This window comes from Benincasa hispida, chromosome 6 (assembly GCF_027475165.1).
Source record: "Benincasa hispida cultivar pf3 chromosome 6, pf3_genome.v1.1, whole genome shotgun sequence".
Taxonomy (NCBI): Eukaryota; Viridiplantae; Streptophyta; class Magnoliopsida; order Cucurbitales; family Cucurbitaceae; genus Benincasa; species Benincasa hispida.
Window position 1 is genome coordinate 1,684,289 of NC_143483.1, and position 11,851 is coordinate 1,696,139.

Genomic DNA, 11,851 nt, shown 5'->3' on the forward strand with positions numbered 1-11,851 from the left:
AGGTTTATAAACACATCATATGCCTGTAAACTTGTCTTTGATTAGTTCACCAACTACCGAAGCCGTTGCTTGTCTATGGTCATTATTTAAAATTTCAATAGAATATGTGTGCGACCGCATATACTTCGTGATCTTAAATATGTCACACCCTGGAATTTTAACCACATGAAGGCTCCACTTATAATTATCCTTTATACATTTAACAGTGAACAAAGACTTAGTTGACTTCCTTACCTTATATTCAAAATTATTGTTTATGCACAGAATAGACAATCTCATTTTTAAATCACTCTTACTCAAAAAAATTTGACCAACTTCAACATCTGTCTCGAATGAAGATGTATCAGGCATAATCAATTCCCCTCTACAACATGAAGACATGGAATTCAATCCTCCTGATCTCTCAGTAACAGCCATTGCAGGTCTATGCACTTCTGAAGGACCACAGTCCATAGAATTTAATCCTTCTAATCTCTCATTATCAACAATGAAAGGATCACGCTCTTCTGAAAGACCATAATCCATAAAATTCAAGCCTGCTAATCTCTCATGACCAGGCACAGGTCTGTTACATTGAGTTTCTCTTTCTAAGTCTACTGCACGAATGCTGTCATTGTCTATTGATAATGTTGATGGTTGAGTGTTCATAGACAATAGGATATCACCCTCTTCTCGATTAAGCTCATATGATGCCTCGTATTGTCTGTCTACACCTATACGATCATCACTTATATTCACATTTTCGTCGTGGTATGATTTTAGTGTTACATATATCTGAATTGTAGAAAGATCATCTCGCCAAAGAATGAAGTCAACATCACCATCATTTCGTATGTAGCGTAGAGGGGCTTCAAAGTCAAGCTTATATTTAACTCTCATAACAACATCAAACTTTGAGCAACTTACATTTGCAATCCTGTAAACGTGAGTTTTAAGTTCTTCATACTTCAAGGTAATAGGCACAACGATTCTTGTTAGCTCGCCTCCAACATACAAATTTTGGTTCTCATCCCAATGACCTCCGTATCGAATTAGTACACACTTTCGTGTCATCCTACAAAGCAAGAGCACATTTTTTATTAAACAGATAGTAATACACATGGATCTCTCTGTCGCTCCCACGCCTCTCGCTCTCGCACTTCTCGCTGTCGCTCAACCTCATTCTCTCGTTATCGCTCAAGCCCACTCTCTCGCTGTCGCTCAAGCTCACTCTCTCGTTGTCGCTCAATGTTGCTCTGTCCACTTTTCTCTTTGTCCCTCTTTCTCACACCCTTTTCGTTATGCTATTTTACAATGTCTATACATACCTGTTTTGAGACCACGTTTCTACAAACACCATGAGACCAAGTTCAAGAAAAGTCTATTCCGTTCTGAAACCCCCTTTTGAAAACTCCGTTTGGTTTAGAAAAACTCCGCTCTGGAAAACCTCGTTCAATAAATCTCCGTTCAACAAAATGACAGTTCAAATGAAGTTTAGATTTTAAAGAATACACCATTTTTGTGTTAACGATTTTAAGTTGTAGATAGATTTCGTGAAAATTATCAAATCAATTGTACAGTGACAAACAATCACATCACGAAGGAAGATGAACAAACAGTGAGAGCGAGAGGGTTATCTGGCAATTTTTGTAATCTCATCCCGTGATGAGGTAAATAGAGGGTCAATTGACATTATTTTTTAAAAATGGATCATTTGACATTTTGGACCCTAAAATTGGGTCATCCGTACAATTTTCCCATTAAATATATTCATGAATACAATTAAAATTTAATTATGTATTGTACTAAAATTTTTTTAATTGTTTTTAGTTGACAAATTTGGTCGAGGCGGGAGCTTAAAAGGATGATTTTTTTCCTTAAAAAAAGGGGAGAAAATGCTATTGAAATTGTGAAATTATTACTTGTTGATATCATCTTCTTATTCGTTCCTCGTCGGAGAAATCAGAAATGCCTCGAAATACGAACGGAAACAGACACCAAGGCGGAGAAGATGAGGGCGGATTACTGTGGAATCTTCCAGTTCTTAAATCTTCCAGATTCGGAAAGTTAGGTCCCGCCTTCGGTCTCGGCGTTGGTTGTGGCGTCGGCTTTGGCATCGGCCTCGTCGGAGGTCAATTCTTTCATCATTTCTCTCTTTCATTTTACTATTTCAATTTTTGCTTCAATTCAATTTTGCCGTCTGGATTCTTCCACCCTGCAACTTACTGATTGCTATAGTCAGAGGTATTCTTGTTGAATTGGAGGGTGATTCAGTTTGAAATGTTTGTTTGGTTTAGGCTGATTATCGTTTTAATTTGTATTTGTGTGCCTTCTACTACTGTCTTTGACTGTTGTCTTTCAATATTTCATGTTTCTTGCATTCTGGTTGAGAGTGTTTGGTTGTATATACATTGTCACGCTTGCTGCTGAAATTCTGTAGCCTTATGATATTTGCCCCAAGTTAGGAAGCGTTTGAACTTGTTTTGGAGGAGACAGAATACATATCAGAACATTTCTATTTTTCCACAAAGTATTAAAAAGATGCTATGGTTAACACAGTTATGTTAAAGTTTAGACTTCAGAAAGGGAATGCTATTTTCTAGGATGATCTGAAGATCATTCAAAGGAATAAAATGTACCACTAAGCACGATAACTAGTTTTCCTACAAAATAGCTCAAATTTGAATCCCCAAATAGGCCCATATGTAGTACATTCAGATGTTTCTTCCTTTTCTTTTAGTCTATTTGCAGTGTACATCTTTAACATATTTTTTAATTTATTTTTGTCCTTTGGGGAGTGCAATGTATTTTTTTATCTTCCGAGTAGAGGGAGGATGGTATGAGTTGTATACTTCTGGATACTGTTGATTATTTCATGCGTCATCTTTATTATTCAACAATTTCAGACATGCCATTTGATGATACATTCGAGATTAGAAGAATACTAAATCTGTATTAGTGGTTGTGAAATTTGTGGACACAATTTCTTCAAGCAGTTTATGGGATGTTTAGTGTCATTTATATGTATATACATCTATGTTTTGTTTATATGATTCTTATCAATATGAAAAGCTTTTACCATTTGCACAAGTATATCATCCAAGACCCTTTTTTTTGTCTCTTCATTTCTTTTTTCCTGTGTATATATATATATATATATATATCAAGTTTTGTCAACTTTTATGGTGGTTCTTCTTTTAGTCAGGAGGGTGGGTGTTGAATTTTATTTATCTCAATTTTGGAGTCTACAAGTATTACTTGGCTGCATGTTTTAAGTTCCATCAATTTGTTTAGAAGGATTTTCAGGTGCCAAATGCTCGAAATGTTCTAGGATTTAAAAATTAGACTTCACAAAGTACTTCCATGTTGATGAGGAATAAATTCTCTTTATCCTTTGTGATAGTATGGTTTTTAGTCTAAGAAACGCCATTCATTTTCTTTTTGATAGTAGACATTATATGAATGAGAAAAAAGAGAACAAAGGAACTGGGAAGATAAGGTATTCTTTGCGTCCACCACATGCACACTTACACACACATGGAAGAAGAAGCTATCGTGGGTTTTGGGTTTCGGTAGAAGATAGGGCTTGAGTGTCAAGTGTCAACTAATAAATATTATCATTGTGTAAGTTTTATTTTGAACTTTATACTGTGGTGAACTATCCTTGTTTGGTTTGATTGAAACTACTAAAATATGAATTTGCAAAATTGTTCTCCACTCTAGGTGCTGGATTTGGTCCAGGAATTCCTGGCTTACAACTGGGCTTTGGTCTTGGTGCTGGATGTGGAGTTGGCTTAGGATTTGGCTATGGTGTTGGCAGGGGTATTGCCCAAGATGACAAACGGAGATACTCTAACGTTGGGGATCTGTTACATGGTCATCAAAGTATTTTTCCTCAGTAAGTTCTAAAACTTACTGTTTTCAACTTGTGACTATCATGTTCTCTTAGTGATGCATTAGGTTATTACAAGAGGGATAATTAACCTTTTTGTGGGTTTTGTGACGTGGCTTTTTCCTGACCATGCATTTACTAAGGTGACAATTTTCTATGATGGATGTGTTAAGGACTCTTCTTCTTACAAACAGGAAATCCCATCAAATACCTAATATCTGGAAATCATAGGGCAAGTCTCCCAATGTTATATATTTACTCACGGAAATCCTCAATGATTACAAGATGAAAAGCAAAGGAAAATATAGAAATACTAAGAACAATGAACTAACCTAGCACATTCAAGAGGGCTGAGGATTCTCTCCCAAAGAGCCTATGCTCACCCAAATTCTCCACACTACTAGCCTCACTCTCACTTACTATTTATAACCCAAAAGACCTACCAAATTTAATGTTTTATTACTAGAATACCCCTTACTACCAATCATTACTAATAATCCTAATATTTTCCTTACAAGGGCTCTTAAGGAATGATTCAGAATAGTCCCATTCTTGATCTTCTTTCTTCCCCCTCTCTTTCCACTCTATCCCATTGTTCTCTCTTTTTGCTTAGCTTCTCCCTTCATGCTCTCTCTCCTTCCCTATTTTTCTAAATCTTATCAGTACCCTCTCTGTGTGATTAACTTTCCACATCTGCCCTTCTAACAGGACTTCTTACATTTAAAATATCCTTGGTCTTTCCATCTTGTCATTCCAACTCGGCTCATCTTCTTTTGATAACCTATAACAATTGTGGTCAGCTTAGATGTTGATCTTGAAAAATTTCTATTTGTTATAAAAATATCCTTATTCTTTCAAAAGTTGTAATATTAGTGTTGAAATACGTAGCCCTAAGGGCATTTTTGTAATTTATACTATATTTGCTAAATTAGGGTTTCACCTCATTCTATTTATATCTGAGGTTGGGGTCTATTGTATGTATGACATTAAAATAATAAGTTCTTTTCTATCGTGGTTTTTCTTCCCTGAATTAGGGTTTTCCACGTAAACTCCTTGTGTCGTTTTCTTTCTCTTCTATTTCAATGTGGTATCAGAGCAAGGTGATGAAACCCTAGCCCCAATAGAAGAAACTCAGTCATCAAACTTGATAGGTGAAGGTACACTGACTAATGAGGCTGTGATTCAAGCAGCAGTTGACCGATATCTCTGAACCATCATCCCAGGCGGTGCAGCCGAACAGTTCCAGCTGGCGAGCCGAACAACAAGTGGTGGACTCGCTCCAGCCGGCGCGCCAATCAGCTCCCAGACTCAGCAGACCCAGCCGTTCCAGCCGAACATCATCGATGAAGGTCCCTCGACTTTGCACACGACCGACCCACACTCGGTTTCGCACAGGATCGGATTTGCTCCAGACGGCCGTGGGTTTGCTCTAGTTGCCGGGTCGGGTCAGATCGACGCGTCTTCTTCAAACTCGCAGCCGATCGCCAAGCCTTCTGTCTGTTACCCACCATCGCAGACGTCTGGGAGCAACGCCGATCACGGGCTGCCGCATTTTGCCGCCGGTGGACTTCCGACAGTAGCTTCTTCACAGTACCATGGTGGACAGCCTCTTCCTCATGTGTACCCAGTTCAACCTCAGTTTCGAATTGGTGATTCCGTTGAAGAAAATTCCATGATCTTTGGATAGAAAAATTCCAGATCTAAATCTCATGGGGAACTCCAACAACAATTGGTTAGCCTCCAGCAATAGATGGCCGCCCTTGGAGCCAGATTGAATGGCCATGATTCTTCCCCGATGTATTCAAAAAATCTAGTATCAATGTTTCCTACTCTTCCTACTACTAATCTTTTATCTGGAACTATAGGAAATTCTGCAGGAATGATCACAGGAGAGAAGCTGAATGGGCAAAATTACTTCTCTTGGTCCCAAACAATTAAAATGGTTCTTGAGGGACACCATAAGTTTGGATATTTGACTGGAGAGATACCACGACCGAATCCTGGGGATCCTCAAGAGCGTGTCTGGAAGGCAGAGGATTCTTTACTCCGCTCAATGTTAATCAGTAGCATGGAACCACAAAATGGGAAACCTTTACTCTATTCAGCCACTGCCCGAGATATTTGGGAAGCAGTCCGACGGTTATATTTGAGGCGTCAGAACGCATCCCGCCTATATACTCTACGTAAACAGGTTCATGAATGCAAACAAGGGAGCATGGATGTAACGTCATACTTCAGCAAGATGTCGTTGTTTTGGCAAGAAATGGATCTATGTCGGGAGATCATTTGGAACTGCCCGCAAGATGGAATTCAATACTCCAAGATAGAAGAGGTTGAGCGTGTGTATGATTTTCTTGCAGGGTTGTACAGTTCGAGTCGAATACTAGGGCAGAAACCAATACTGTCTCTCATGGAGGTTTGTTCAGAGGTTAGATTGGAAGAAGATAGATCAAGTGCAATGAATGGGCTGGGTGTTACCACTGTAGAGTCGGCTGCCTTTGGGGTGAAGTCCGTTGGATCTGATGGTGACAAGCAGAATAGTAAAACACCCCCATTATGTGAGCATTACAAAAAACAGTGGCACACAAAGGATCAGTGCTGGAAATTGCATGGTCGCCCTCCAAATGGTAAACATCGCCCTCCGAATGACAAGTCGAAATCTGGTCGTGCTTTAGTGGGTGAATCAGTTGAGGGAGCCGCACAACCTCAGACACAGCCTCCAATGACCAACCCTGGTGATTCAGGTACCATAGGGATCGGAACAGTTGCTCAATCAGGTTATCCTCAATCTTTTAGTTTCCTTGTTGAAGGGAATGAGTTATGGATTCTAGATTCAGGAGCGACCGATCACTTGACTGGCTCATCCGACCGGTTTCTCTCATACTATCCAAGCGCTGGAAATGAGAGGATTCGAATTGCAGATGGGTCCTTCGCTCCTGTTCCTGGAAAAGGCAGACTGTCACTATTTCAGGGATTAATTCTGCAAAATGTCCTACATGTGCCCAAAATTTCTTACAATTATTATCAATAAGTAAAATAACAAAATATTTGAATTGTAGAGTTGTCTTCTCATCAGATGCGGCTTTGTTTCAGGACTTGAGCTTGGGGATGACGATTGGCACTGCCCGATATGACAGAGGCCTCTATTTCCTTTCTGAAGATGCTTCCTCCAGGAGCTCGTTTAGGACTAGTCTTTTATCTTCTTTTACTATGTCTGAAACAAATTATTTATTGTGACATTTTCGTCTTGGACATCCTAGTTTTCAATATATGCGATATTTGTTTCCTCATTTATTCCATAATGTGAATGTTTCTTCATTATCTTGTGATGTTTGTATACGTGCTAAACAACCTCGTGTGTCTTTTGTTTCTCAGCCTTATAAACCTACCCAACCTTTCCACCTGGTCCACGGTGATGTTTGGGGTCCCTCAAGCATCTCCACCCTGTTTAGTAAACGGTGGTTTGTAACTTTCATCGATGACCATACCCGACTTACATGGGTATATCTCCTTGCTGATAAGTCTGAGGTTCTATCTACCTTCAAACAGTTCTATACCACTATATTAACACAGTTCAACACAAAGATTGCCATTCTTCGGAGTGACAATGGCCGTGAGTTTGTCAATCACACCTTCCAGGAATTCCTAGCGTCAAAAGGAATAATCCATCAAAACTCGTGTACATATACTCCACAACAAAATAGGGTGGCTAAACGAAAAAATCGCCATCTCATTGAAGTTGCTCGTTCCTTGATGATTCCAGTGTCTCTCCCTTCGTACCTGTGGGGAGATGCGGTTCTTACCATAGCTCATCTCATTAATAGAATGCCTTCACGAGTTTTAAAGTTTCAAACTCCTCTTGAGTGCTTCAAAGAGTCCTATCAGTCTACCCGTCTTATTCCTGAGGTTCCTCTTCGTGTGTTTGGGTGTACATACTCATGGTCCACACCGGACTAAGTTTACTCCACGAGCTCAAAAATGTGTGTTTGTCGGGTATCCCCTTCATCAGCGAGGCTATAAATGCTTTCACCCATCTTCCAGAAAATATTTTGTCACTATGGATGTCACGTTCTTTGAAGATAAACCGTTCTTTCCCGTTAGTCATCTTCAGGGGGAGACCACGAATGAAGAGACTAACAGTTCCACGTACTCCGTACCTATTAGCTTCAATCTTGAGCCTAGTCCTAATATTCCTGAACTTGAGCCTAGTCTTAATATTTCTGGACCCAGTCTACCTAGTCTTGAACCTAACTTTGCTCCTGCTGTTCCCGTGTCGGTTCTTTCTACTAGACAAGTGCCCTGGATAACATACTATAGGAAGAATCTCAGAAAGGAAATTCAGGAAAACCCCGGTGTTCCATCGGAAAGTGTCCAAGCGTCGGAACCAGCTCAGGTTCAAGATCCTGTTGTTTCAGAGGAGATTCTTGAAGAGAAGTCTGGGAACATAGAAAATGATGAGACGAGCTCAGAGAAGGTTGAAACTTCAGGAGGTAATGAGGTGTTGAAAGATCCTCAAGAAGATGCAGAATTGTCTCAAAAGTCTAATATTGAAGAGGGACAAACAAAAACTGACAACTATGATACCACTCTGGATATGCCAATTGCTCTGAGAAAGGGAATCAGGTCATGTACAAAGTACCCTTTGCATAGTTTTCTGACCTATAGTAACTTATCTCCTGGTTTTAAGGTTTTCACTACTCAGCTGGATGCTCTAGCAATACCGACCAGTGTACATGCGGCCATGGAAGTTCCCGAGTGGAAAGCAACAGTAATGGAGGAAATGAGAGCGCTCGAGACAAATAAGACTTGGGAGTTAGTAGCTCTCCCTAGAGGTCACAAAACAGTTAGTTGCAAATGGGTGTTCATAGTGAAGTATAAGTCTGACGGAATACTCGAGAGATATAAAGTCAGGTTAGTTGCTAAAGGGTTTACTCGACGTATGGGATTGATTATTCAGAAACCTTTTCCCCAGTGACTAAGTTAAACACGATTCGTGTTCTTCTGTCTGTTGCTGTAAATAAATATTGGCCCTACATCAACTAGATGTGAAAAATGCCTTCCTAAATGGTGAGTTAGAAGAGGAAGTTTACATGAGTCCACCTCCAGGTTTCGAAGCTAAGTTTGGGAATCATGTTTGCAAACTCAGGAAGTCTTTATATGGGTTAAAGCAGTCCCCTAGGACATGGTTTGACAGGTTCACCGTGTTTATTAAGTCCCAAGGGTTTGTTCAGGGGCATTCTGATCATACCTTGTTTACAAAAAAATCACCCTTAAGGAAGATTGCTGTGTTGGTAGTGTATGTTGATGACATCATCCTATCAGGAGATAACATGACAGAAATTGCTAAGCTAAAACAAAAGAATGGAGGTGAATTTGAAATCAACGATCTTGGTAGTTTGAGGTATTTTATCGGGATGGAAGTGGCAAGATCAAAAGCAGGAATATCTGTATCTCAACGGAAATACACTCTGGACTTGTTGAAGGAAACAGGAATGACTGGATGCAAATCCATTGACACTTCTGTTGAGGCCAATAGCAAACTGAAAAGCATTTCGGAAGGAGTTCCTGTGAATAAGAGAGGTATCAACGTTTGATAGGAAAACTGATTTACTTATCTCATACTAGGCCCGACATCTCCTATGCTGTGAGTGTGGTAAGTCAGTTCATGCAGAGTCCATATGAGGAGCACATGGAAGTTGTGACTCAAATTTTGAGATACCTGAAGTCCACCCCTGGGAAGGGCTTGGTGTTCAAAAAACATGATACACGGAGCATCGAGGCATATACTGACTCAGATTGGGACGGATTTGTGACTGATAGAAAGTCAACCTCAGGGTACTGTACCTTTGTATGGGGAATTTTGGTAACTTGGCAGAGTAAAAAACAGGATGTAGTGCCCAGAAGTAGTGCTGAGGCAGAGTATAGAGCTATGAGTCTGGGAGTGTGTGAAGAAATCTGGTTGCAAAATGTTTTATCTGATCTTCACGAGAGTAGTCCGGGGCCCATGAAGCTGTATTGTGATAATAAGGCTGCCATCAGTATTGCTAATAATCCCGTGCAACATGATAGAACCAAACATGTGGAAATTGACAGGCACTGTATTAAAGAAAAGTTAGACCGCGGAGCTATCTGTATTCCCTATGTACCTTCAGTCTAACAAGTTGCAGATATTCTTACGAAAGGGTTATCGAGACAGACGTTTGAAGCTTGTATTAGCAAGTTGGGTCTTGCTGATATCTACGCCCCAACTTGAGGGGGAGTTGAAATACGTTGAATTAGCCCTACACTATATTTGCTAAATTAGGGTTTCACCTCATTCTATTTATACCTGAGGTTGGGGTCTATTGTATGTATGACATTAAAATAATAAGTCCTTTTCTATCGTGGTTTTTCTTCCCTGAATTAGGGTTTTCCACGTAAACTCCTTGTGTCGTTTTCTTTCTCTTCTATTTCAATAATTAGTATATTGCTCTTGATCTTTCAAAAATATTTTTTTCGCACAAAATACTAACATCCTTCTCTTTCTTGTTCCCATTGGACTGGGGCGACGCTATCTTGTCCACCTCAATTGTCTGGGAGAAACATTCAAACTAACTGTTAATTGTCCAGATCGTTAAAGTGGCCTATGTTTTACCATCTTGATTACATTTATAGAATTGTCTGAATAATAAATCCTTTTGAAATCATCTTCTAAGTTGCACAGGATAAAAATATGTTTTTCTTAAGCTGTAATAACTGGAAACTAAACAGAGAAGTTAGAAATTGATTGATGACATTTCCACGATTTTCATATATAATTTGTGCAGCTATTGAACTTCAATATTCTGACATCAAGAAACATTTCTTGATTTTCATTTTTACTTGTCATCAGGAAGGACGATATTGTCGCGCTTGTTGACGACCTTGTCCTAAATTCAAAGAGGCTTATCCGAGCTACTTCAAGGGAGATTGACAAGTGGAAACGATGAAATTACTTATCCTGTTTTTACAATGTACAAGTCCAATCCCCGCCACCCATCATTAGAAAGAAACCCAATCAAAATCATAGAAGAAAGAAACACGCTGGCTGTCTATATGGTGCTATTACTGTGGCTTTTTGAGGTAGAATTTATGTACAATTGTTACGAAAGATGTATTTAATTGCTCTAAATCTCATGTGCAGTGGGTTTTGAGCAGCCATTAAATATCGAATACTTGATGGATTAGTTTAGTTGGTCTTTAGAAGCTTGATCATGTCCATACTACAGCTGATATATCCATGGATATATCAATAAAATATCGATATTAATGGATATTTCTGTGAGTCAGAAATTTATAAATTTTATTTAGATTAAGAATTAAGTTGTTTTTACACTTAAACTAAGTTATGGATATTGTTATTAGTATTTATATTCATATTGAAATAAATAGATGACACTTTTTATGTTTTACAAGCATTTACAAAAATTGTTGAGATATCTTTGGATATCTAATATTGATGTTGAAGCCTTTGATTTATGGATATATTAATGAATATATCAACATGTTAACAGATATTTTCATCCTTGGTGTACACTTGTTACGTTTACACTCCATGAACTACATATTCAAGTAAGGGAGATAATTTGTTTTTCTTCACTAGGTGGTGATTAGCGGTCAACTAGAGAACTTATTGAAGGAGACTATCGTTAGACGTATAAGAGGAATAACTATATGCATTTAACTTGCATATTAAGGGATGAATATATTTAACTTGCAGCTGACATTGTTAGATCATCAACCATGTTAGAGAGACGTTGTTTTATAATTTTGACCCTTGAGTATCAATTATTTTGCTTTAACCTTTCACTCTTGGTCATTGCATAACAAGACGTGGCACTTTTGGTATTGGAATTATTTCTCATGTCTTCCTATCTCTTCACGGGGACTTAAAAAGAAAAATCACTAATCGAGGGATTTAGGCATATAAGAGAATTATAGAAATGAGGTATGAAATTGACA

General features: G+C 38.8%; 1 protein-coding gene across 1 annotated transcript; it reads left to right on the forward strand.

The window, feature by feature from the left end:
• The first annotated feature begins 1,797 nt into the window (after window positions 1–1,797).
• LOC120079005 (glycine-rich protein) lies at window positions 1,798–11,304 on the forward strand. The gene is made up of 3 exons (XM_039033165.2): window positions 1,798–2,110; window positions 3,703–3,877; window positions 10,743–11,304. Exons 1-3 carry the CDS (start codon window positions 1,948–1,950, stop codon window positions 10,837–10,839), a joined length of 435 nt encoding a protein of 144 aa, XP_038889093.2. The 5' UTR covers window positions 1,798–1,947; the 3' UTR covers window positions 10,840–11,304.
• Window positions 11,305–11,851: the final 547 nt, after the last annotated feature.

Coding starts and splice junctions, on each gene's coding strand:
- LOC120079005 (XM_039033165.2), top strand. CDS start 1,948: ATGCCTCGAAATACGAACGGAAACAGACACCAAGGCGGAGAAGATGAG. Junction 2,111..3,702: donor TGGCATCGGCCTCGTCGGAG/GTCAATTCTTTC, acceptor TCTCCACTCTAG/GTGCTGGATTTGGTCCAGGA. Junction 3,878..10,742: donor CATCAAAGTATTTTTCCTCA/GTAAGTTCTAAA, acceptor ACTTGTCATCAG/GAAGGACGATATTGTCGCGC.